The sequence below is a fragment of the Rhinichthys klamathensis genome, unplaced genomic scaffold (genome assembly GCF_029890125.1).
Source record: "Rhinichthys klamathensis goyatoka isolate OS25496 unplaced genomic scaffold, OSU_Roscu_1.1 h1tg000076l_1, whole genome shotgun sequence".
Lineage (NCBI taxonomy): Eukaryota > Metazoa > Chordata > Actinopteri > Cypriniformes > Leuciscidae > Rhinichthys > Rhinichthys klamathensis.
Genome location: NW_026606618.1, coordinates 2,582,553 through 2,609,453, shown reverse-complemented (window position 1 = coordinate 2,609,453; position 26,901 = coordinate 2,582,553). Strand labels below are relative to the sequence as shown.

The window sequence follows — 26,901 nt, the reverse complement described above, 5'->3', positions numbered from 1 at the left end:
CCCTGAAACAGTATGTTACCGTGACCCCTGTACGCTAGCAGAAGGACACAGATCTAGCACCTCACAGCAAAACACTGTAAATCAACACCGCTCTATATTTCTCTTGTCAGACTGAGGTAAAGTGTTACCAGAGTATGAGTTTTCTCACATAGATTCAACTGGAACTCATATACAGTAGCATGTTGGTCAAATGTAAAGAAGACTGGGCGCTGTTTACACCTGGTATTAAAATGCCTTTTGGTCGATCGAATCACAAGTGGACGATGCTAAATACAGGTGTAAACGGGGTCTAAAACGTTTTGAGTTTGTCCAGTCACGACCACTTCCAGAGGTAGTCAAAAACGCATTCGACTGAATTGCTTTCGAAGTGTAAACGCTCATGTGGTCGAATACATTCGAACAGCCGCGAAAGACCAACCTACTGACCTAACGCGCAAACATTATGGGAAGCGCGCTAGCCAGATTTTGTCAGAAGTTGGGTTTGAAGTCGAAAAATGTACCAAGCACAATGTTCTCTCACCATTTCTGATTTTTAACACGCACTCACCGCGTTAGTCTTGAGGTTATTCGAGCAGAAACGAAGTGGAGTGTTCTCCTAGGTGCTATCTGTTAATATGTGTGTGTGTAGCAGTGTTTTTATTGTTAAATAAAATAATTAATAGGAATAAAGCTGAAATAAAATCTAAATATTAGATGAAAAAACTAAATGTAAATTAGAAGTACTAAAAAAAAAAAAAAAAACTGAAAATATAAAAATATTGTTTTTCATATATTTCACTTTCTTGCAACATACAGAGAGAGCAAAAGAGGATGAAGAGAGAAAGAAAGCCAGAATTACAGGTTTAAGACCCCATTTTAGGCCTTAATTTACCAGTTCTCCATTGCCCACTTCAGTTTTTCCAGTTCCCGCTTTCCCTGTGGTTACATCTAGTGTAAGCAGTTTTTGTCCAGTAAGTGTTATTAGCACTGTGTCAAGAAAACCGATCACTCAGCTCCCTGCCGGGCCACACTGGCAAAATCCGCCACACCGAGTTTAAAGTGACTTGAGAACAGAGGGGGATGGGGCACAGTGGTCGTACCACACCAGAACGGCGGAGCACAGAGGTCGCGGAGATACAGAACTTGTCCAGATCCCTGTGGACAGCCATGACGGAGGCTTGATTGCCCTGTCACATGATTCCAGCCCGAGACCTAATGAGAAACATGCTTGGAATCGCCAGTGACACGTGACTGCTGCTGCTGGGTGAAAAGGCAGTTTACAATAATGTAAGTCAAGGGACCATGACCATGATGTCTTTGAGAGGGTGGAAACGATGTAGGAGGGTGCAGTCAGCTGTCAAAACGTTCCCACGTTCACACGGATCCACAAAAACGGTTAAAAACGCTGCATTATGATGCCAGGCCAGTAGTTGGCGATGTTACTTTGTAAAGAAACTACGCTCCTATAGACTGAACATGACGTCATAGTTTTCACAAATTTCACAAAGTTTAGACGGAGACAGTAAGGGTGTCATTTTCAAAAACGTGCATCGTGAAAACATTTTCAAAAGTTTTCTTTTCAGGTCCCCAAAACGCCATTGTCATGTAAATGAACAGTTTTTTCAGTTTTTAGTTGAAAATTACCAATTAGTTTGTGCCAAAAGCAGTCACACACTTCACAAGAGAGAGATTTATGTGAACAAAAATGAGTCAGCACATGGAATTGAACAAGGAGGATTCATTAACTTGAACTAATTGTTCAGTGCTCATTTCTACCTACCGGTATTTGACTTTCATTTTTCCGAATCAAATAAAACTAGGTAATTCAGACGAAGCACACTGGAAACATATTGAACATGAAGCACACTTTTCTGTCAGTACCTGACAAAGCCACAAAGCATTTTTATAGTACAACTGAAAGCCATATAATTAGATTCAGCAAAGGTTAATGAGCATTTTCAGTGCACAATATTATTATGTTTAAATATATGGGAATACTTTATTTTAAGGTGACGTAGTTATATGTTACTAAATGTACTTACTATAGTAATAACCGTAAATTATGCAGAATTACAACTTACCCTAAACCAAACCCTAACTGTAACTCTATAGTGTACATGTAGTTAATCAATGTTACTATGTAACTACATCACCTTAAAATATAGTGTAATCAAAAATGAATATTGCCCCAATGGCACCTAATGTATAAAGCCCTGTTAACATCCAAGGGAACGGAGATCTATAAGTCAGCCAGGGAAAAGTTTTTGATTGCTTGGTGAAAAACTCAGTGTGGGGGCTCAAAATATGTGCAAGATAAGAGACAAGGACAAGAATAGCACAACACATTCAGACTCACAAAAGCCTGACAGTAGAGCAGGTTGCAGCTGGTCATGAGGTGGTGAGCCTAAAACACACACAAACACACACACACACACACACACACACACACACACTATCCCACTGGCAGTCACAGTCGATAGATGGACCGAGAGATAGATGAAGAGGTAAGAAAATGTAGTGACAGATGGAGAGAAAATGTGTGTGGGCAGGGGACAGCCAGCCGCAGGGACATGCAGTGAATCTATTGTTTCCTAAAGGTGAGAGAGAGAGAGAGAGAGGGAGAGAATAAGAGAGAAAGGAAGACAGAATAAGAGGACGGGAGAGAGGCTGAGAAACGACATTCACTGGCCCTGAAAGACACAATACATTCAGCTATCAGGCTCATTGTGAAATCCTCCCTTTCACAATAGTATTAAAAGAGAGACGGCACCAAAAGAGACATGGCTCTTTTATTTAACCCCTCAAAGAAGAGGAGACGCAGAGAAAATGGAAAATGTGACAGAATTACAGTCACAGAAAATAGCCCCCGCTGAAAATCGATTCACACTTAACAATCAGCCAGATAAGGCAGAAACGGCTGTCATGCTGTATCATTCAGTTGGGTAGAAGAGGATATTTGGTACCATGATGCATCATGGGAGGGAAAAGTGGATCTGCAAGTCTTTCTAAACTCCTTCATCTTCACAAGCTCTCTCTACTAAGATCAAATGACACACAGCGCCCCCTATTGGGAATGAGATGCAATTTCAGATTAACCAAGGAAAAGAATTACTAGCATACTGATCAGTTTTTTTTTAAATAGTATGTGAAACAGTTTGTAATATATAAAAAAAGTTTAAGATAGTAGTATGCTACACTGTTGCTATGTGCATGTCGTTGAGTGCTGACCCGTCTACATCTCAGAAAAAAATTATAATTTTGCATTTTAATCCAATTTTGTACAAAAATGTCTTCAGTTTTGGCCAGTCTAACCAGATAATGAGTAAAGAAAGATATATTAAAAGTCAAGTGCATTGCATTGTGGGATATATTACTCAATCCACTGTGCCCTTGTTGTATACTGTATACCATCTAGGAAATGTAGTAGGTCAAACAGGGTTTACATGAATACAAATAAATTGCATACCAGTGTTGTTATTGTTAACTAAAACTAAAATAAATAAATATAATTTTCACTAATTTAATTAAATCTGAAATAAAATAAAGATATAAGATACATTTTTTTAACTTAACTAAAAACTAAAAATGAATAGAAAATAAATAAGTGGACATTTGAGTACTAAAAATGAAGTAAAAATGAAAGATCTATATAATTTTTTGCCAAAAAAATAATAAAATGAAAAAAGCACAAAAATGTTATACTTAATATTAATAATTAAAGTATTAAAAATGTAAATAATATACTGTATATAGATAATAATATTATATAATATTTCTTATCATTTATAATATTATTATTAATAATAAATCTTTTTTTCACTTTTCTGCACTTTCTGGTCATTTTATCTACATTTATCTCACCTTATCTTTTATGGTATCAATATAAAAAAAAAGTATTAAAAAATATCAATATAAAATCGGTCTCTGGCTTAGCAGAAATGAGGGTCATATACAGTACTATTGTTACAGGTATAAGCATAGGTGCATGTTTATGAATGTTGACATGTGCCTTTCTGTACTTCTAGGTTTAACTCTATTAAGCTATAAGTTTAATTATCACAGGTAATTATTGCCTAATGTCTAAGCAGCAAAATCTCAAAGGTTAAGGATAAATATTTTCGGAATAAATTAGCGAAACCCCAAACTGTCACAATTATTTTTCATCCGCGTCTGCAAATAACCCTGAAATAATTATTTTAAGTTTTCAACTTAATACAAAGCTGTCCTGCCAGAAAAGAACGTGAGCCGGTAGCATAAACTGCTAAGACTAGTCTTACAAGTTAGTCATCTTTTTTTTCTCCTTTAAGACTTTATAAGTAATCTACATAAAACGTTAGATTGGTCTAATTTGATACAGAAAAGGAAGACCGATTACCCCAAACTAATTGCGATCATATAGTTCTTAAGACACAGTCACGTTTCAGTCCGATGATGATGATGATGAAGAAGATTCAGATAGAAGTGTTTTTATTAACACAAAGTAAACTCAGGTGATCCGCAACGATGCGAGATAGCATGCAAGCACAAACGCACGATCAATACCGGACCATGAATGTGCACTAAGGAGGAACTTAAATACACAGAGATAATGAACTGAATATAGACAGGTGTGCTCGTTACATGACTGTCCATGAACACCGACTAGTGGCGGGAAACTAGAACAAAGGAAACAGGTACAGTAACAGAAGAGAAATGAAAATGAATAAAGCTAAACTGAACATAATGGTTGACATTATGCAACTGGCCCCAGAAAACAAAAGTGGCCTATACTGTGTGCGCTGCTGTGTCTCCCATTATTGTAGGGTAATCGTACTTAAATGTGCATTGCTTCTGGTGGAAACAGATAAAGAGAAAACAGCACACTGTGCGTCTATAGCTGTCAGACTGCTGATCTTGCACTAGTGTTGCGTACGGCATGTTGAGAACCTGACACTTCCCTAGCGCTCATTTGCATAAGGCACAGACGTGCCCAGTCAGTAACGGGCATGCAAATCTGGAGTCATTGCTCCATTGCACCTTCATATATAACTGGCGTCCTGTACTTTGATTTGTCTGAAGAATATTTATTTAGGTTTCGCGTGGTTGCTGTGACGTGCATAATGCCGCATGAGCAAAGATTTGTGTAAATTATAGAAAGCGCAAATATCTAATGTTTCGCTGATAAAACTGCATTCCGAAGATTAGGCGATTTGATCCCGGAGAAAGACAAGAACTTGTCAAAATCAACTAGGATAACCATCTTCTAAGAGCAAACAAAAACACATCTAATCAAATGCAAAGAAATCATTCCCCACAGGACACAAAAGCAATTCCTAATTCATGAAAAAGGTTGTCAATCAGAATACGAAAATTCAGCTCAGGGAACAGTGTATGCATATTTTTATCATTTGAGAACATTTTTCCCCCTCTAGTTCCTCTCTCCGCCTCCCTCAATGTCATTTCTCTACCTCATTCCCTTTCTCAGGCCCTCATTTCGCCCTTCAACAATTTAATCAGAGCCGTAGCTCTGCCAGGTATATTGAGCTATAATTATAGCCTTGCCTTCGTTCTTATTAGTAGATGAGACTTTGATAATGAGCCCTCAGAGAGAATCCAAATGGAATTGCTCCTGGCCAAACAAGGCATCTATATGAGCTTGGCGCTCGTGTTGCCCGTGTAAAAAACTGGGAGATTACGGTGTAGATCTATGGAGATATGGATATGTTAGAATGGAGATCAACTGCTTCATTAATTCAAGATTTGTTCCATTTCCATCCCACTAATGAGACATTCTACCACCCTGACTCAACCAAGTGCACTTACTCATCGTCAAATCCAAAATACTGCTTCATTAAGTTTGATTCACAAACATTCTGCTGCTTTCTTAGTCATTGGGACATTCATTGTCTCAGCTGGCATCTCGCTTTTTTGAGCCTAACTCTAGAAAACGACTCACCCAGAACACCTACTGGACAGGGTCTATGAAGAGCAATGTTTACCTCACATGTAACACTTTAAATAGCATATAATATTTATGCTTGTTGTCTGGTAGATGTCATACTTTTTATTCGGATAAATTTTTTTGGGATTATGATGTGGATTTTGAACGACAACTTTGGAATAGACACTGCACCACTAGTGGCCACAAACGGATTTGCAATGTTTGTCTGCTGGCTAGACGGGGCGGGGCATAGCACCAACTGTGTGGATTTAGGGGTGGAGCTAATCGGTTTTTGACCACTAAAAATGTTAATTAGGGGTGTAACGATACCCTTCATGTCAGTATTCGATACATATCACATTACTGAACTCACCATACGATATTATTGCGATACTCCAAGACATATGGTAAAAGGTTAACAAAAATGTACTGTTGATGAAAATGCTAAATTTGCTATTACATTGGGGGTGGAAATGGATAGGGTTGGACTTGGTGCTGGTAACCCAAAGCACAGGACAGTGGTGACACCAGAATAAAAATATTCATGATTCTGAAGCTGAAAATACAGAATTATTGAATCATAACGAATATGCTTGCACTCTGTCACTGACTAGATATATTTAAAATAATGTAGGCCACTTTTTACTGGTAACATAAGACATTTACCTATTAGAATGATTTGTGAAGGATCATGTGACACTGAAGACTGCGAGTAAAGACATTTATCAGTATCAGGACCCACAAATATTCCCAGATTGCATTAATATACATTATATATAGCACTTTAATGTAGTACTGACACTAAAACTCTGAAAACTTGAATTTTTTCCTCCCACAGAAATTTATTTTTGGGTGAATTATACACAATACATATTGTCACTATCCACGGTACATATTGTTGCATTTTTGTATTGCGAGATATTGAGACACGATATATTTTTACACCCCTAATGTTAATGTTAATTTATCATTGTTTTTGCAATTCTGTTGGGCGTCACAAATGGGCGCAACAATAGTTCACCAAAAAGAAATAGGATATTTCTACATCGAACACACCTTGACCAATAGTGAGGCACGTTGTCGCACTATAAAAGGTAAGTTGTATTATAGAAAAAATATACTTTAAAAAAACAGTTATTAAATGTCATACTATAGCTGTGGATTTCAGGTATTGCACCAGAGCATAGTTTGCTCATCTCTGGGTAGCTAATGGTAGCAATGTTGTATTCAGTATATTTATAGAATGGTTGTCAAGCACACAGTTCAATATTGCAAAGAACACAAAGAACTTAGAGGGAGTTGCAGTAGCCTTCTGTCTTACTGAGAAGGCGTTCGGGTGGTGAGGGTCATTGTTCTTAGTCTACAAAGAGCCGGCGTGGGGCAGCTGAAACATACAGTAGATTCACCCTCTCCATCTATTAATTACTCAGGCATTCATCCAGTAAGCTCCTTATCTCACACAGTTGCCACCAGGGCTGTGCATCAGAGCCTGCCTGGGGTGGCATTAGCCTCACTGCTGGATTGTGACTGGTGAGTCCTTGAGTTTGTCATATTAGTGCTCGCGAGATAGTTTATGCTTGCTGTTGAGCAATCCAGGAACGGTAGGCCTATAACATTAATCTATTTCAAATTAATGCTCAATGAATTCTTTGAAACTTTCTAATTCAAAGAATCCTTAAAAAAATTGATAGAGGTTTCTATAAAAATACTATTAATATTAAGCAGTACAACTGTTTTTAACATCGATAATAATAAGAAATGTTTCTTGAGCAGCAAATCTGCCTATTAGAATGATTTCTGAAGGATCATGTGACACTGAAGACTGGAGTAATGATGCTGAAAATACAGCTTTGCATCACAAGAATAAATTACATTTTAAAATACATTCTCATGGAAAACGTATTTTAAATTGTAATAATATTTCGCAATATGCAGCTTTTTTCTGTTTTTTTTATCAAATAAATGCAGCCTTTGTGAGCATAAGAGGCTAATATAAGAGGAAATATTATAAAAATTATTACAAAATCTTACCAACCACAAACTTTTAGTGTATTTGGTGTTGCTAATGACACAGACACATTTATAGCTGCTTTATTATAACTCTTCATTTTCCAAATATCCCAGGATGGTTTCTAGATGTGGCGATGAAATGAAACCCTTCCTTACAGGTTATTTTTAAGGTTACTTAACACAAGTCATGTGCTCTAAGTGCAAAATCTAGAATTGATTTTTGCATATCCCGCAGCTCAGGGGAGATACATTTTTTAGAAAAATAAGTCTGGCTTTATAAAAAAAAAAGAAGCAAATTCTAGAGGAAGTAGATTCTGAAGTGAATGGATTATAGGCGTCTAAAATAGCTCAATGATTATTAAATATTCAAAAGAGCTGTTATAAACCACAGGGACCACAACACAGAATGAGCATTTGCTGTTGTGGTTTAACCAGTGTAAAGAGTTTCTGCGATGCAGGAAATACAAGGACTGTGCAAAATTAAGCCGCTTGAGATAAATATGCAAATATCCTCCTGGCATATTTAAAATGTAAACATCTTCAGATAATACCACAGCTTCGCCTACCTACATTCCCTCTGTTATCCAAGAGCCACATGACGCCTCAGGGACCCACATTTTTTTAATCATTTTCTACTTTGCCAAACTTGTTAAAAATGCATGCTTGCATTTGCATTATGTCACTTTATGGCTTTCTTAAATGAGAATCACTTTAGCTTTAACCATATTTAGTTCACTTAAGCTGCATTTTCTCGCTTTCTCTCTCTCCCTCACTGGAAATGTAAATCCTCCGAGTGGCTGATACCCTCCACTCTGATCATTTGCTGAGTGCTGTGCAATTCCCATTTGTTTGCCTTTCAGTGATTGCACATTAATTACTGAAAGAGGCGATTAAACATCTCTTATTACACCAGGCCTCCCAGGCAGTCCACACGAGCTGAGCCAGCAGAGCTCAAAGGGCTCCAAACGCATATTTACATCCTTGACAGCAGTGAAAGTAGCCCAAGCCTCGAGTAAAGTTGCTGCTCTGGCTCTAAGGCCAAACACATGATGTGGGAACAAATGGGAATTGACTAGCCAAAGGATCAGTAAGGACGAGAGAGATGATGCGACAATCACTGTAAATTGCATTAGGGTCAATGACATATAGACAGTCCACAATAATGACTAATATTTTCAAAGATTTAGTTCATAAAAATCTACTCTTTGTATTGATGTTGGTTTAATATGGTTTTGAAAAACATGTATACCATTTTCATAAACTATTAAAAGGAACAGTTCACCCAAAAATGAAAATTATTCCATAATTAACTCACCCTCAAGCCATCCTAGGTGTATAACAGTTTAGAGGTCATCCTTCCGCCGGAACTCGACTCTCTCGCGAACGTCCGTTGCCAGAATCTAGTGATTATTGTTTATAAAGTTTTAAATATGGATATTTTTCTTACAAAAACACATCGCTTCGCCTCACAAAGCATTTACTAGCCCACTGGAGTCGTATGAATTATGACACTGCTTTCTCGAGTTGAGAAAGCTAAACTTCTAAAACGTAGACCTTGCGTTACAGGTCAGTGTAATGGGGGGGGGGGGGGGGGGGGGGGGAATGCAGAAAAACAATGGAAAAGTAGCGTAGAAGAATAGAAAAACGAGTTCTGTGTGAACAGGCACTTAATTTTTCAAAAAGTATATTTTTTCCTACACACTGTAATGAATTGCTGTAAAAATTACAATTACATTACACGGTGTAAAAATTACAGCATTATTTTACAGCAGCTGGCTGTTTTGTAATAATACAGCATATTGCTGTTAACTGCAATGCATTGTGGGGTCGCGCGGCGAACTCACATTAGAGTGAGTAAATAATTACATAATTTGTATTTGGGTGAACTATCCCTTTAAGGACAAGCGGCAGCTTTTTAAAATTAATCGTGAAATATTTTTTCCATTTCGCCCATCCCATATAAACTGCACTTTTAATGTATTCTTGAATAAATTAATAGGGGAAAAATCGTTTGCTGGTCTGAAGTGTTTTTTGACAATATATTGCCGTTCGAAAGTGCAAAAGTGTGCAATAGTCGATAATTAGTCTTTTTTGCTAGCCGAATACGAGTGTTCTTTGGTTACCATTCAACTAAATGATTACCACTCTTCGTAGCTTAGCTAGTCATAATGGAAGTCATTCCGCGTGAATTATGACCAAAAATCCATTTACTCTATGTAGCTTCACCTGCAGTAGTCTAAAAGGTGAACAGTAATTAGCGCTTTAAATGCAACCAGACATTTGGGAGAGACAGAAGCTCCGTCCCTGCAGTGATTGATGTGACTCATGTGGCTTTGAATGGCTTTGCTGTCACAGATAAAGGGCCAGAGACGAGATCGAAGTGGACAGGCCGCTTTTACCCTCCGGCAGCCTCTTGCGTCGTTAGAGAAACTCACCTCAGCCGGGCTGACAGCCACCCCACCCCGCCCGGCCAGTCCACAAGTTAGCCGATGAAAGACACCTTGGCAAGGTAGATGGATCCCCTTGAGGGACGGGGAGAGAAACAGGGACCGCACATAAACATCCAAAGCAGGGCCAGATAGAAAATACGTCTCGAAATGTGCTTAAACTAGAGTTAGGGGACATAATGGATTTTACAAAGTGAATAAAAGCCGCTCCATCAATGCCAGGAATAATTTTGCAGCGGAGGAGGTTTTGGTTGAACTGAAATAGAGGGGTAGTGCTGCCCTCTACTGGACAGGAAATGAAAAGCTAAGCAAAGCTAGGCTAGCATGGACACCATTGTTTACGAACTTTAAAAATGCTACAATGGACAATAAAGCAGTTAACTGTTAGTAAAACATGAAACACAATATGAAGTCTTTTAAAATCATTTTTAAATGATCAAATGTCGTTTTTATTAGATTTGATTCAGTGTGTAACCCACAAAAATGAGTCCTTCAAAGTGTTAAACCATTATATAATGATGGTTATTTTACACTATGCTAAATAAAATAATCAAGAAGAAAAGAAAATAACAAGTAGAACGTTTAAACCGAATTATTTTTTACAGAAACGAAGGAAAATATACAGTACTGTCAAATATGGAGTTATTTAGTGTCATATAAGTAGGAAAAGAAGTCAACATCTTATTTGTTATGATGATGTACACATTATGAATATTACACAATTTTCCCACATAGGTTCACAAGAAGGCATTTTTTTGTAGTTTTTTTTTTTTTTTTTTTTACATTTGAAGCACAATATTGTACATTGGTAACAATTTTTAGCCGAATGTCCTCTGTTGTTGGCCAAAAAAAGGTGATTCAATTGATATAAAAATATTAAAAGAAAAAAACTTTAAAAAGGAACAATTACATGATAGATATTTGCACATCCCCTGCACCACCGAAGTTAAACAGAAAGGACAACGTTCATTTCAACACAAATCATACAGTAGTGGCATTTGTAATAATGTAATAATTTACACGACACATTATGTAATTTTCATAATCCGATTATGTTAATGTATCTTGATTCATTCTGCAAATGGCAAAAAAAAAGAAAAAAGTTTGTAAAGTACATTGACAGGTAGCATGTATTTAATGGGATACTTCTGTTGTGTATGATTCTTTTTACAATAGATTTCCGTCATATAACTGCCCAAATAAAATATGGGACTTGCTTGACATACAAAGCCCTTATGATTCATATGTCCAGACTACATGCATTAGACTCATTCTCTTAAGAACACATGCCCAATGTTACTTCTGCAACACCGTACTTGCTTAATTATAGCAATTTTATATCATATTAGGATATTATGCTAGAGTTTTCATTTGATTTCATGGGATCAATATATTCTAAATCAGATTTAAAGTCAATTTTGGTGAATGCTGCATATTTTATCTCATAAATATCTCTATGTTTTGGTACCTTTTATAAGGCAATAAAATATGTAGTTTTTGTTACTCTTCCAGTACTTACAAAAAGGCTACTAAAAATAAGAATCCCTCCATCCATTCATCATTTATCAATCTCTTTATCCACTAAACCTTTATGGCTATCTTCCCAAGTCACATGTAAACTCTCAAAACATGATTCATGTCTTTCATGAAAGCTTTTGCATCGTGAAACACTTTAATACAGCATAAGCTATGGATTTTTGAGAGAAAGAAAAAGCATATACTATTTTTTTTGCATTGTGACTACAGTAGATACAGTACAGGATGTAACATCCCTCCAAATGTTTGATTTCTTTTATATCATTCATCGTCATCATCGTTTTTTTACACAAGCCATACGGAGTGCTCAAAAAGAATCGCCCGCAAGAACCGTTTCTTTAAAAAATGCATGAATGAGAGCAAAAGACACAGATAGGCATCGATGAAGCAAGGAAAGCCCAAGACGGAAAAAAAAAAAAGTTTTAGTTTTTCGTTATTAGTAACTTGGGTGTTTAAAATACACTTAAAACCACCTGCATAAGATACAACACTTCTTAATTTGAAAAAGCTTTAAGAAAAACACAGTTTTGGCCAGTGAGGAAACCTGTTGCTTGTTCAGCGTGGTTGTTGTGGTTATTTACCCTCACTGCAGACGTTGATTAATAATGGGTGCTGCATCTCACTTAGGCTGGCAGGTGAGTTTGTGGCTTATGGGTCTGGGTGGCGTCGTGGTTGGTTGGGGCTGCTGAATCCAAAATTTCAGAGTAGACGACGATTCTTTTTGGTGGTACGCAACCTGAAAGATACAATCACATGGCTTCTTAAAAAATGTTGTTAAAAATTTGTTTTCTGATATTACCTTGTATGGACAAATAGTTTAAAAAGGAAAAAATTTAAATAACACCACATAATCTTTAATATTTTCTCTTATATTTAAAAGCATAGTTCACCCAATAATGAAAATTCTGTCATCATTTACTCACCCTCAAGTTGTTTCAAACCAAAATATCTAAATATCTTCTTTTGAGTTCAGCAGAACGAAATTTATACAGGTTTGGAACAACTTGAGGGTGAATAACTGATGACAGAATGTTCATTTTTGGGTGAACTGTCCCTTTAAGAAATAATTTAATTAATATTAATATACAGTTATAATTAAATTATTTATTGTATTATATATATATATATACACACACACATATATCAGAGATCATTTAAAAATAATTTTGGTAACACTTTAAAATAAGGTTTCATTAGTAACTACATTAGTTAACATGAACTATCAATGAACAGTAATTCTATAGTCTTAGGGTGTTTAAACGACACTGTTTTCAACTAAAAAAGGAAAACTTGTTATGCGTTTTGGCCGTTCATTCACACGTCAACTGTGTTCTGGGGGCCTGCAAATGCAAACCTTTTAAAACGGGTTTCAAAGTGCACGTTTTTGAAACCGATACCGTTATTGTCTCCGTGTAAACTACAAAAACGTGAATTTGTGAAAACGGTGACATCATGCGCATCATGCGTATTATGTGTTCAGTCTATAGGCACATAGTGTTTCTTTACAAAGTGACATAACCAACTACTGGCCTGGCATCATAATACAGCGTTTTTAGTCGTTTTCACAGATCTGTGTAAACGGGAATCGTTTTGACATTGTCGTCGTCCGTTTTTAGTACATCGCTGTTGTGTAAACATACCCTTAGTTAATGTTCATTTCAACATTTACTAATTTCTAAAATTAAAAGTTGTACTTGTTAACATTAGTTAATGCACTGTGAACATGAACAGACAACTGTAACGGTTTATTTTATTAACTAAAATTCACAAAGATTAATAAATGTTGTAACAAATCTACTGCTCCCTGTTAGTTCCTATAAGTTAATACATCAATTTAAAAAAATGAGACCTAATTGTAAAGTGTTACCTTAATTTTTTTTTAAATTTATAATCAGTGTAATAATAATGTAAATGGATAGTAATTTAAAACTCCAATATACCCCTTTAAATTTCTGTGTCTGCTCAACATCAGAAATGACTCCAATTCAGCAGATGGTCTCCAGGTGACACTGGTTCTGTAAGAAATTTTAAAAAAGAAAAGAAAAAAAGACATTTACATTTAAGATGACACAACAGAGGCATTTCAGATGAATAAAGGTTCTTTGTGGATAATAACAAAATGTGAATGTAATTGGGTCACAATACCAGATGTGTTAGGAGTCATCGGGTAGGGTTAGTCACGCTGGCGGTACTTTATATAGAAACAGAGCTTGCCTTTACCGTGTCATTCCACTGATGTGGAAGGTCCTCTGGCTCTGGAGGGTAGGACATCCAAGACGGGCTCCGGTAGGAGGACGGTGGAGACAGGACGAAATAGTCAGAGTAGCCGGGACGGTTGGCAGATATGGCATATACTGCTGTCATTGGGTTTCCTGCAAAACATTGGAAGGCAGATTTTTTGTTTTCCTTTTTCTTTAGTGTGTTATGTAGCTGTTAGTGCGAGTATAAGATTTGCAGAGTTACAAAGCTCAAAGTGTCAGAGATATTATTTGTAAAAGTTAAGGCTCAGCCACGCCTTCCTAAAACGCTTCATTCAAACGCCCCCAAAAATCTACGTCAGTGTGTGTGGCCAGAGTTTCAGAACACCGCACAACTGTACACCCAAAGAAAGAAGGCGTGACTTTTATTCTCTCTGTATTATTGTTGCCGCCATGTTGTGGAGACGCTGTATTTTTCATTGTGAAAGCCAAACTACTTTGTTTGGCCTTCCAAAAGAGGACACAATTAAAAAACAGTGCTTAAGCTTTATTTACAACACTGTTCCAGAACAGTACAACCAAAATACTTGACTGCGTGCTGCGCATTTTTCAGAGGACTGTTTCCAGAACCTGGACATTCTTCCAACATTTTCTGGTTCAGATTCAGGCTCGAATTGATAAGGTAGTACGACATTATCACCTGTCATTAATGCTTTGGGAGCTGATGTTTCAAATATGGTAAGGGGCGTGACATTTTCTGTCACACGCTTAAGGTTTTTGGGCCAATCATAATGCACTGGATCGCTGGCCAATCAGAACACACCGCGCTTTTCAGAACGACGAACTTTGTAAAAATCGGTGTGTTTCAGAAAGGCGGGGCATAGTGGAGCAACAGAAAGGCGGGGCATAGAGGAGCAACAATAATGTACAGTATGTATAAAATAATGACTTTTTTGAACCTAAAACCGCGTAAACACATTGCATTAAACCAAATACACAAAATAATGTTCTTTTTGGAACCATCATATGACCCCTTTAACCAGCGTTTCCCGAACACACTGACCTGAGTAGCTTGTCATAGACTCGTCGACAGTAACCGCAGGGAAAGGAGCTCGGTTGATTGGCAGATAGGGGGTGCCATTGTGCTGACTCATCTCAGAGGCCTCAGACACTTGAGGCTTCAAACTCATGTCTGGTGTGGAGCTGCAATAAGAGATGAAGAAGTCTTGTTATACTGTTCTCAAACCACCAGGGGGCAACGCTGGCCAGCATCGCCTCAGAGCCGCATGACAAACCTCAATGCAGTCAGCAGGACTGACAACCATGCAAAGCACCTTTAATGCATGCCAGCCACAGAATCTCAGAGGGAAAAAAGCTTCTCTTTTTCAATGTGATGCTGTAATGCTATGTGCTTTCTCTCAGAAAAAGAAATGTGCAAAAAAGCTTTTCGTGTAAGGCAGTACGCTCAATTGTAGCCCCGCTGTACCCTTTATTATCAGTTAAACCTTGTCTTCCCCTAAAGGGCAATATGACAGTTAATAGGTCAATCAATTCAAAAATTAGCCAAATCTTTGTAGCTAATAATTATTAACATGTGGATATCAAATAAAGTATTTGATTTTGATAAAAAAATCTTTTTTTAATACATTAAATTTTTTTTTATAATTTATTAATAAAAACGTAGATAAATAAGCCAATTGAAACTATTTTTATTTAATTAATCTAAATGAATTCATCTCATTTTTCAAATGATTATTGACTGTCACATTTGGTCTTACATAAAAGGATGCATAGAAATGTACCTTTTAGGTGTAGATATAATACTAAACCACAGGAAAACTACAACAAAACAAAAGGCATGATCCAAATATGAGTATGAATATGTTTTATATATAATATTAAGCAGCTGGAGTTATGGCTGCTACAAAATTCAGCTTTGCCATCACAGGAATAAATTACATTTTAAAATATATTGAAATAGTTATTTTAAATTGTAAACATATGTCACAATATTACCATTTTGACATTTAAAAATAAAATGACTTAAAAAGCATGACTTAAATATGACCTTAAATAAAGTATGAAAAATAATTTATTTTATTTAGCATGCAAACACAGCAAATATAATATAATATAATCCTATAACCCAATGCATGATCTGAATATGAGTATGAATGTATGCGTGAATATATAAAATATATATATTTTTAAATATATATTTTATTAAAGTTATATTTCTTAAATTACACTTATATAGTTATATATTTTTTGACAAACTACAAAGAGACCTTTTTTCAAAAACATTAATACAAATTATGTAATTAAAAGATGGAAAATAATTTTGCGTTCATTTATTTCATTTAGCATGCAAATAAGCATATACAGTATATATAATCTATATAACCTATAATATAATATAATATAATATAATGCATGAACCAAATATGAGTATTTTAAGGTTTCTCTCACCGCCTCAATGATGTTCCAGGTGGGGCTCCGCCTCGTGGAGGGATGAGGGGTGGTGGGGAACCCAAACCCATATCAGGCAGCTGGGTAAACCTGAATCCCTGCAGAGCCAAGCACAAAGTAACTTTATGAATACTTATACGATGACTTATATCAACATATGACCGTAAATCCTCTAGTTTCTTCCCAAACTCAACTCAAAGTACAAATGCGCGGCACTCACTGGTTTGGGGAGGCTACACTGGTGCATTTCCGGCCCAAAGGAGGATCCGCGCTGTAGAGCTCCATTGGGGTGGTTCATAGTCCCAGGTGCGCTGGTAACCCCGTCCAGGTAAGGGCTACCGTGGCTGGGGTTGTACGGACCGTGAGGGTGGTGGTGGTGGTGGTTTGCCGGAGTTGGCTCGGCAGAGGCCAAACCAAAGGCGTTGTCCAACAGGAGGTGCATCTGCTGCCTCACTTCATCGATGGAAGGCTGCGAGCTCAGGGTGGACGAGTCGGAGTGACCTTTGACCTGGTGGCCACCGCCAAAACCCAGGGAACTCAGAAGGCGGTCCACATCTGTCTCTTCAAATGGTTCAGGCTCACCCTGAGGTGGATTCAATAAATAGACATAATTAAATGACATAAATATTTCCTCTCTGGTTTACATGTTTCAAAGTCCCATAACTAGAACAATGATAACACAGGGTTAAACGCAGTGTAAAAAGCCCTGATCTGATCTCACTTGTGTTGCAAATATTATCTGAAAACTCAGAACTTTTAAAAGCCCAGCACATTCACGGTTATTATCCGATATCGAATTTCCAATCTAAAACACAGAAAACACCATAATTATAATTAAGCTCAATGACGTTCTGTTGTTTCATGATGACGTGGGTTATTAAAAATACAGGGTTAGTGCATCGGCTAGGCTACCATCATCTCAAGCTCCCTTCCGTCACATCCGGGTTTAAAGTTAAACCTAAAGGTAATCGCCTTCATTTAAGCCTCGAAGGAAACTTGAGCTGATAGCCATTACTAAAGTAAAAGTAATCTCTGCCGGCTCCCTGAACTGTGAATGACACGCGCCGTGCGGAAAGACTACAGCAGAAGACTTTATATGGGGGATTTGGGGTCCCATGATGCAACAGGCTGGAGAGCTTACATCGTAGCCGCTGTTGCGGATGCCCCTCCTGGATCGCTCCCTCATGACCAGCATGTCCATCTCTGTCTCTACAGGGCTCGGGGTGTTCAGAGACTGCCTGCTCCAATATGCAGGTTCCCTGTGGGAGTCACTGGGGAGAGAATGTTAAAAAATTCAGTATCGTGATCTTACGAACCGACATATGGTTATGGAAGTCATGGTTCATTTTACATAATGCTTTATTTTTAGCTGTATACACACTGAAATATTAATGTCCAAACATTACGTGCTCCCTGTTTTCGGAGAAGAGCTTTAAAGGGATCTTCTTTCATGCCACAGGGGGAATTTACTAAGAATTAATAGTGTTGTTTATTTGGATCATCTGTGTTGTTTTAGTACGCAATTCGATAAAAGGAAGTATGCAACAATTATGCAATGGCACAAACATAAAAACATATGCTCTATATACAGTATACTACATTATAGTTTACATTATAGTTTGTTTTTTGATAAGAAATGTTTCAACGTAATGCTGTTCTTTTAGACTTTCTATTCATCAAATAATTAAATCACGGTCAAATGTAGCTTTTCAATATTGAATATAATAATAAATGTTTCTTGAGCATCAAATCAGCACATTTCTGAAGGATCATGTGACATTAGAGAGTGGAGTAATGATGCTGGAAATTCAGCTTTGCATCACAGAAATAAATTATATTTTAAAACATTAAAATAGAAAGCGGTTATTTCAAATTGTAATATTTCGCATTATTACAGTTTTGACTGTATTTTTGATCAAATGCATGCAGCCTTGGTGCGCATAGTACATTTTGACAAAAAATCTTACAAACCACAAACTTTTAAATGGTATTGTGTTGCATATATGAATTAATAAACGATTGTCAAATATTTTATTATATATGTACTTACATACTATATATATATTGTATATGTATATATATTAGGGCTGTCAAATGATTAATCACATCCAAAAAAGTTTTTTTTACATAATATATGTGGGTGCACTGTGTATAATTATTTTGTATATATATAAATACACACACATGCATGTATATTTAAGAAAAAAATATAATTTATATATACTGTAAAATATTTATATTTATATATAATATAAATTATATATAAATCTATATACAGTATATACATGAAAATATTTCTTAAATATATACAAGCATGTGTGTGTATTTATATATATAAAATAATTATACACAATGCACCCACATATATTATGTAAAAAAAACTTTTATTTTGGATGTGATTAATCACGATTAATCATTTGACAGCCCTAATATATATATATATATATATATATATATATATATATACACACACACATGCACAAATGTATAATATATATATATATATATATATATATATATATAATAATATATTATATCAACACAAACTTTTATTTTAGAATTGATCGAATAAGTGTAAAAGTTCCTTAACTGTTTGGTAAATTCACCCCCATGATTTTAGTGCATATTCTATATCTAGTAACACGCAACTGGCTTCATTTTCTCTAAATATTTTGGGATGAGTAATAGCAGGGATTTAATCTCCGCCTACCTCCTGCGGTACTTTACGTAAGTGGAGGGTTTCCTGTCCTCCTTCGGCCCCCTCAGATCTTCCAAGTCCAAGGAAGCGTTCTCGCGTCTCAGCCTGTCTCGATGACTGTACATGTGACCGCTGCCGCTCCCGCTGCTGCTGGTGACCGGCCCGTCACTGTAACCTTTCCTTTTAGCTTTTAACCTCAGCTTATTACGGTAATGCTCAATGTCCGACTTCTGCTTCAGCCCCATGTTGACCTGCAGGTGAAAAGCTGATGATATTTATTTGCTCCCATTTTGTGCAACTCAGCAGCTCATAAATCAGTTCTTTTTTTTTTTTTTTTGCTGATCTTGCAGGGACATGCAAGTCCGTTATAACTGTTCATTATGTTCAAGTCCAGCATAACTGTTCATTATGGAACAGCTTCTGTGTGGGGAAACAGTAAGTTTCTGTTGACAAGCACTCAGCACATGTAAAAATAAATCAACAATAAAAGCCTCCTAATGAGGCGGCCCCATCTCCATGGTGACAGCAAACTCACCTCTCCGTTCAGGATGACAGAGTCTTGGCTGTGATTGGAGGAGTCGGGATAAGAATAGTTGAGTGGGGCAGCCATAGGCTTGATGGTGATGAGGCGTAGAGAGCCAGTTAGAGAATCATAATGGTCTGCAAAAAGTCACAGGAGACCAATGCAATCAAAAAATTACAGTAGGGGGGTAAAAAGGGGATCAGTAAAGAGTCCAGCTGTAAATACTCAAAAAGAGCGTGATACTAGTCACTGGTGCGGAATATATTGAACAATCAATTTTATATGGGTTTGGGGATTTAGTGGGAGATATCTTGGCTGGCAAAGCTCCTTGTTGGACAGCATACTGTATATAAAAATGTTATAAAAAATAATGTTACTGTATTGCTATTTTAAGACCTTATACACTTATAAAACCTTTAATAAACTATTTATGAGAAAGAAATACATATTAATAGTTTCAACGCTAGTTTTTCAAAACAAAACAAAGCAAAGCAAAACAAAGTAAATCAATGCAATGCAATGGAAAGTAAAGCAAAACAAAGCAAAGTGAAAAAAAACCATTATTTTTGTTCAGCAAAAATATCTATTGTAATATTTATTATAAACCAAACTAATATTTAAAAATTGGTTTATTTATTTTTTACACCACTGGCAAAACTTTGACACAATTTAGTGTAATAATATAATGTAATAATAATATTTTAGCATTACTTATAAATGTTTGTAATTTTTTACAAAGTTCTCATGAAAGGACTTCAATAATAAGTTCTCATATAGGATATATTTCTTCTTTAGGATCTTTTTCCCCTCGTTAAATATCCAAGTATCTTTTGCTTCTACAATAATTTATCTTTTTTAATGATGCTTACATTTTATTATTACATTACATTATACTGGAAAACAAGACAAAAAAACAAATGTATTTTTTTTTTTTTTTTATGAATTAAAACCAACATTCTTATAAGACCATTATGGTTATGAACCTAATAAAGGAATGAGAATTTTGTTGCTCCTTTTACTTCTGCCTTTCTCACCATTTCTCGCGTGTTGCTCTTCTTTGGGCGCTTTCTGTGCCGTCGATCTCCGAGCTGTGGAGCTTCTGCCCGTGTTCAGCTTCCCGGATTCATTGCTGGAAACAGAGCCGTCCTCGCTTGGCAACCTGCTGCGGGTAGCCATGGCAACAGAGGCAATGGTTAGTTTGTTGCATGCAGTGTGATGCAGGGTTAACTGTTGCCTTGCAGGACCCTCTGGCCTCTGTTAACCTGCGTTGAATTGCAGTGGTGTCATTTAGCAGACATCACCGTAGGGTGAGCATCCACTCATCATGGTTTGTGTCATTCAAACAAATGTTCAACAACAGGAGGACATCCTGCTCTGTAACAACAACCACAATGGGCCACGGACAACATATCAGAATGCACATCATGTGCCGGCGAGAGTTGTAAGGCATCACAACTGGATAAGCACTGGTACGCATTTCACCTCAACATTGACTTGCAAGAATGAAGAAAATTTGAATCTGACTTTTTTATGGTATAGAATAAAAATGATGAAGAAACTGAACTGGTCCCAAAAGATCTATATCGGGTGAAATGCAATCTAATTTAAACAGATTGTGAAATGAATTTGAAATCAAAACTGACCAAATTTACTTTGTTTCTTTTATTAGTGTGAACGAGTCACGGTCTAAATGAATTTGATATATGTATATATAACATTATATAGACACACACGCATTATTTAAAACATTTATATATTTATGTTAAAATTTGAATACTTACTTTTAAACATACTTATATAGCCTATATATTGATATGTATTGTACTATATATGTATACATACATGCTTAGTCACATATACTATATACTACCATTAGTGATGTCACTAACTAATATTAGTGATGTCAAATCGATTAATCGCTACTAATCGCATCTAACATAAAAGTCTGTAAATATATGTGTGTGTGTATACATATATAATTTTAACTTTTATAATATAACTTTTATATTAGATCCGATTAATTGCGACTAATCACGATTTATCGATTTGACAGCACTAATCTATGTATAAATTTTGTACACATTATTTTAAACAATTATAGATTTATATATATTAAAGTTTTAATTATACATTTATACTATATATGTACAGACTTACATATATAATTTATATAAATAATCAATTCTCAATGAATATCTCATTTTACTCAGAAATAAAGTTGAAAATGGGGTCCACATTGATTTTATAATTCAACTGTATTTTATACGATCCATAAAGTTCAAGGAACCTTAAAAGCAATTAACTATAAACAAGAAAAATTGTATTTTCACATCACAAAATAAAATGCTTACACCGAAAACCCATCTCTCTCTAAGAAGGAGATAATAAAGCACAGTCAACAAAATATGAATATTACATTAAATCAGCTAATCTCTCAGGCATGCGTGCCAACAATCTGCCATGCACATAACGCCCAGCCCCGCTGGACTCGCTGCCGCACGAACACACGCACGTCTTCTGGGTCTGACACAGTCGGCCAAGCTGCCTATGGGCACACTGAATCATACATGATTCTGGAGCTGTGAGCGCACTTATCTTCCCTGCATGCATCTCTGTCTCTCTGCCAGGTTTAAATGCTCGTGTATTCACCACATTTACTTTCCAAATAATTATTTCCCCAGCTCTGCTCTCTGCAGGCTCATTTCCCTTTAATCATGCCACTCAGGAGAGATAACAAACGGCAGAATACATTTGTATTCCGCTTAATAAGCACGGAGTCTAATAGAAAAAGAGCAAGAGAAGGAGAAGGAAAAAGAGGGAGAGGAAATAGAGGTGAAACGCTAAGCCACACTGCAACGATTTCAAGGATCGGTGCTCTTTGCTCTGTCGCATTGTCCCGCGTACGACATAAAGGCATATTTACGATCCCACGGCCCGCAGAGAGTGGTTAAGTAAGCCTGGAGATGTGGGAGATGTGTGGTGGTGGGTTTTAATGACCTTGAAGAGTTGTTTTGCGACGAGACCGTCGTGCGAACTGAACGCTGATACATTTCCTACCGTCTTTCATTTGCATTTTTAGCAGGATGCGAAAAGAACCTTGGGAGGTTTTGCTCTTTGTGAAGAAAGACATTTCTTTGAAGCATCGAGGACAAAGAAAAACACAAAATTGAAACCCGGTGCACACTGCACAATTTGATCTGTCCTTAACATTTTTTGCTTGTACGGTATGACTTGAGTTATCTTGAGTGATGGTCTTGTGTCTGCATATACAACATATACATATTAGTTAGGACTTTAGCCTCAAATAAACAGCACTGACTGGGCCATTTGTGTTACATAATGTAAACCTAAACAAGCCATTTTGGCAATTTCAGTAATATTTTGTCTGTATTTTCAAAGAAAAGTTTGTGGATTGCTCATTTTTCAGAATAAACTTAAGGGCCCGGTTTCACAGACAGGGCTTAGATTAAGCCAGGATTAGGCCTTAGTTCAATTAGGGCATTTAAGTAGCTTTTATAAACGTGCCTTAAAAAAACAAAACATTACTGGTGTGCATCTTGAGACAAAATAATGGCACTGACATTGTCTTGCACACTTTGGTCATGATTTTGTCCAAAAAAAGAAGTATATATATATAATTTCTACTTTTTGGACAAAATCATGACCAAAATCATACAGTGTGCACCAGGCAGATGTTGGCATTGGGGATATTTTTGTGGCACGTCTGTCTTTCTTGATTTACTTTCTATAAATATACGTCAAAAGAACCATGTCTTTGTTCCTAAGCACACGGTGTACTTTGTTCTTCCCTCCACAATGTCTCAATGTCTCTGCTGCGTCTTAAAGTCAAGAGCTCAATCCGCTCACTAGTAATTATACGTCATGCTTGAGGTGTACTTGATTTTTCAGCAGAAGGAGATAAGAAATGCAACTTAAATAGAACATTGTGGTCATATCGGCTGGGATGGCTTTTAAAACATTTATGACGTTCAGGCTTTAAAGCCTCCAGTGTTCTATAGAGAGTTGAGCGATATACTATCATACTAGCTTATTCCATTTGGTAAGCCTAAAAATGTGCACATACTTCCACATTGCTTCTTTGTTCTATAATTAAAGCACTCACCTGAGATGCATCTCGGTCGACTGGGGTCTTTTTGAAGCTGTGCCATCTTGTAACACCGCCACCCTGTCTTGTGTGAGAGGGGCGTCCCGTACCGGTAGGGATAGGACAAGTGTTTCCTTGGTGACTGTGAGAGCCTCCTCACCTGGCCGGCCCATGTGCTTCTTGGCGTAGTCGAAACCCTGCACGGGCTGGACAGGAAATGATGCGCCGTGATTGGATGGTGGAGAAGAAAGCAAGAGTTACACAATGCCACATCCAGCGTTTCATTTCAATCAGCAAAGGAATCCCGGCCATCCTAATTTATTCATGGGCTGAAGGTACTTTGAGTCAAACTATATTTTATGGAGCCCGCATACGATGTATCAAGTTGCCATGGGATATTTAATATGGAAGAGCTATGGAGCCCCTCGTTTTAATGAATTATGGATCAATCTCCTGCGGAACAGGGCGAACGGAGGCAGGGTGCCTTTTGGATCTTAAAAAGGTGTCAGAGGGCGTTGCTGTTATGATGTAAATGGGGAAAATGTGTGATTAATTCAATTAATAATTCATGCGACGCTGCACTTTGCACATGGTGCTGTCACATCTACAAGATCCTTTAGTCAGGTGTATAATTTTTATCTTTCATGCCTATCTAAAATGTGTTGACAATACCAACAACATTTTAATTTTAAGATCATCACCCTGGATGTTCTGTACTGGACATTGACCTTGAATGAGGTCCAACTCAAATATAATTCACATGCTCAGCTGAACTATAATTCACTTGTGCTTCATCCGATTGTACTTAAGAGGAGCCGGACGTGGGTCGCGACAGTCCACAAACCCCTTATATAAATCTTATTTCAATCCAAGTTCAATTTGATTTAAGGATAGAGACGTCGAGTCCTGATTGTAAGTCTTGCACAGGATGTGCATTGATCTTCCTCACACTGTTGTACAAACAAGCAAGGAAAACACGCAAGGGCTGCTCAAACACAACGACAGGTAGAAGCAAAAAGCAGGCAAGCAGACACACATGCAATTGATCACGTCTGAGCCTGACCAATCATCAGTGCCGGTATCCGAGTCCTTATGCCACTTTACACACCTCCTCTAATTCCCCTGCGCTAACACAGGAAACTCTTGTGTGAAACCGGAACGCTTTATACACTGATCCGTAAATTACCGTGCATAAGCAGAATCATGTTCCTGAAAGGACATCTTAATTGGACGGAGCAGGGAATGTTTTCAGATCAGAGAACACGGCTATGATCAAAGAGACGATTATCATAATTGCAATTGATTTGCATATTGTTTTATTCCATTACTAAAAACAATACCGTTATACTACAGGGATAGATCACCCAAAAAGGAAAATACCGTCATCATTTACTCACACTCATGGTCTATGCCTATATGACATTTCCAGAATTTTGTGCCAAAATTTCGAAATGAAAGTGAAAGGTGACCATGGGCTATCATAAAAACATCATGTAAGTTGAATTGTGCATTACATTCCAAGTCTTCTGAAGCCATTTTATAACTTTAAGTTTTGGTCACTATTCACTTTCATTGTAAAGAAAGAGCAGCTTAGACATTCTGCTAAACTTCTATTTTTGAGTTCTATGAAAGTCGAAAGATTTTTTTATACTCAACAAGGGTGCATGTGTTTGATAAAAAATACATTAAAACAGTAATATTGTGAAATATCATTACAATTTAAAAGAACTGTTTTCTACTTCAATATATTTTCAAATGTAATTTATTCTTGAATTTTCAGCATCATTACTCTGGTCTTCAGTGTCATTCAGTGATCCTTCAGAAATCATTCTAATTCTAATCTCAAAAAAACATTTCTTGTTATTATCAATGTTGAAAACAGTTGTCGCATACAATGTGATACAGTTTTTAGAAGAATAGAAAGTTCAAAAGAACAACATTTATTTGAAATAGAACATTATAAATGTCTTTACTCTCACTTTTGATCAATTTAATACATCCTTGCTGAATCAAAGTATTAATTTCTTTGAAAAATTTTTTTTTTTAATGCCCATAAACTTTTAAACGGTAGTGTATAATATACACATTTGCTATAAATACATATGAACACATAGATCCTATAGCTCATTCCTGTTGGGTCATTTAATGCATCCTGTTTTAGATGGAAAAGTCCTGGTAATCTATTTAAACTTCACCTAATTATTCATATATGTAACCTTGGCATATCTCTCAGCTTGGGGTGGCCTAATTTATTACCCTGCATTTGGCCTGTATCTATTTAAAAGCCCCCTAATCCAACCACAACAAAGAAATCATAATACAGTAATACTGTGGTAATACTTTAAATCCTTCCCATTCTGTTATTAGTCACTGTCCTACGATCTGAAATGGAGGTACAAGAGAGGAGATATTTGTGCTGTGCAGATCAAAGATATCCCCAAAGCACTAGATCTTACTGAACAGTTCATTGATTATGCAGAGGATAGATAACCTTCTGTTTCCCCTTCCCCCTGAGGACCGATTTCCCACAAGCACAGTCAACAAGAAGAATGTCTGGACTGTAAGCATGCAGCCAAGCACCACAAACAAGCCAGAAAATACCTGGTGGTGATAACTCCCATCTCTTCGATACGAGGTCTAGACAGGAAGAGTAGTGAAGACACAATTGGAGGGATATTTTGTGGGAGTCAAAGTGAAATTTTTCATTCCAATGTTTTAAACAGCATGTCTCGTGTGTGGTGACAACACAAAGTGTTTGAGGAACAGTCCACCATTTTAAATCGTCTAGCACCATATTCAGAAATAAGATAGAAAACAAAGTTATTTTGTGAATAGTATGAAGGAAAGCAGGATATTTTAAGCCTGTTGGTAGTCATGAGATGACATCATCGGTATGACATCACAACGGGTCTCATTGACTCATTTAAAACAGTCCTGATTCATCATTAATATTGACAATAAAAAAACAAACCCACACACGAATCAGAGTTTTTTATGGGAAAAATGTTTTTTGCAC

General features: G+C 36.7%; 1 protein-coding gene across 4 annotated transcripts in view; it reads right to left on the bottom strand.

Annotated features, from left to right (window-relative positions):
• Window positions 1-10,768: 10,768 nt before the first annotated feature.
• The window catches only part of kiaa1549la (KIAA1549-like a), a 48,781-nt gene continuing 32,648 nt past the window's right edge, over window positions 10,769-26,901 (bottom strand). Inside the window, exons 12-23 of one of the 4 annotated variants that reach the window (XM_056250894.1) lie at window positions 26,487-26,522; window positions 23,904-24,091; window positions 20,815-20,942; window positions 19,793-19,917; window positions 19,270-19,508; window positions 17,701-17,830; window positions 16,780-17,142; window positions 16,560-16,657; window positions 15,154-15,293; window positions 14,107-14,264; window positions 13,833-13,907; window positions 10,769-12,628 (exon numbers count right to left, since the gene is read on the bottom strand). In XM_056250894.1, the coding sequence (XP_056106869.1) occupies window positions 13,878-13,907; window positions 14,107-14,264; window positions 15,154-15,293; window positions 16,560-16,657; window positions 16,780-17,142; window positions 17,701-17,830; window positions 19,270-19,508; window positions 19,793-19,917; window positions 20,815-20,942; window positions 23,904-24,091; window positions 26,487-26,522 (1,635 nt within the window). In that variant the 3' untranslated portion in view covers window positions 10,769-12,628; window positions 13,833-13,877. The remainder of the gene's footprint in view (window positions 12,629-13,832; window positions 13,908-14,106; window positions 14,265-15,153; window positions 15,294-16,559; window positions 16,658-16,779; window positions 17,143-17,700; window positions 17,831-19,269; window positions 19,509-19,792; window positions 19,918-20,814; window positions 20,943-23,903; window positions 24,092-26,486; window positions 26,523-26,901) is intronic. The other 3 variants (XM_056250896.1, XM_056250895.1, XM_056250898.1) reach the window with 3 other exon arrangements.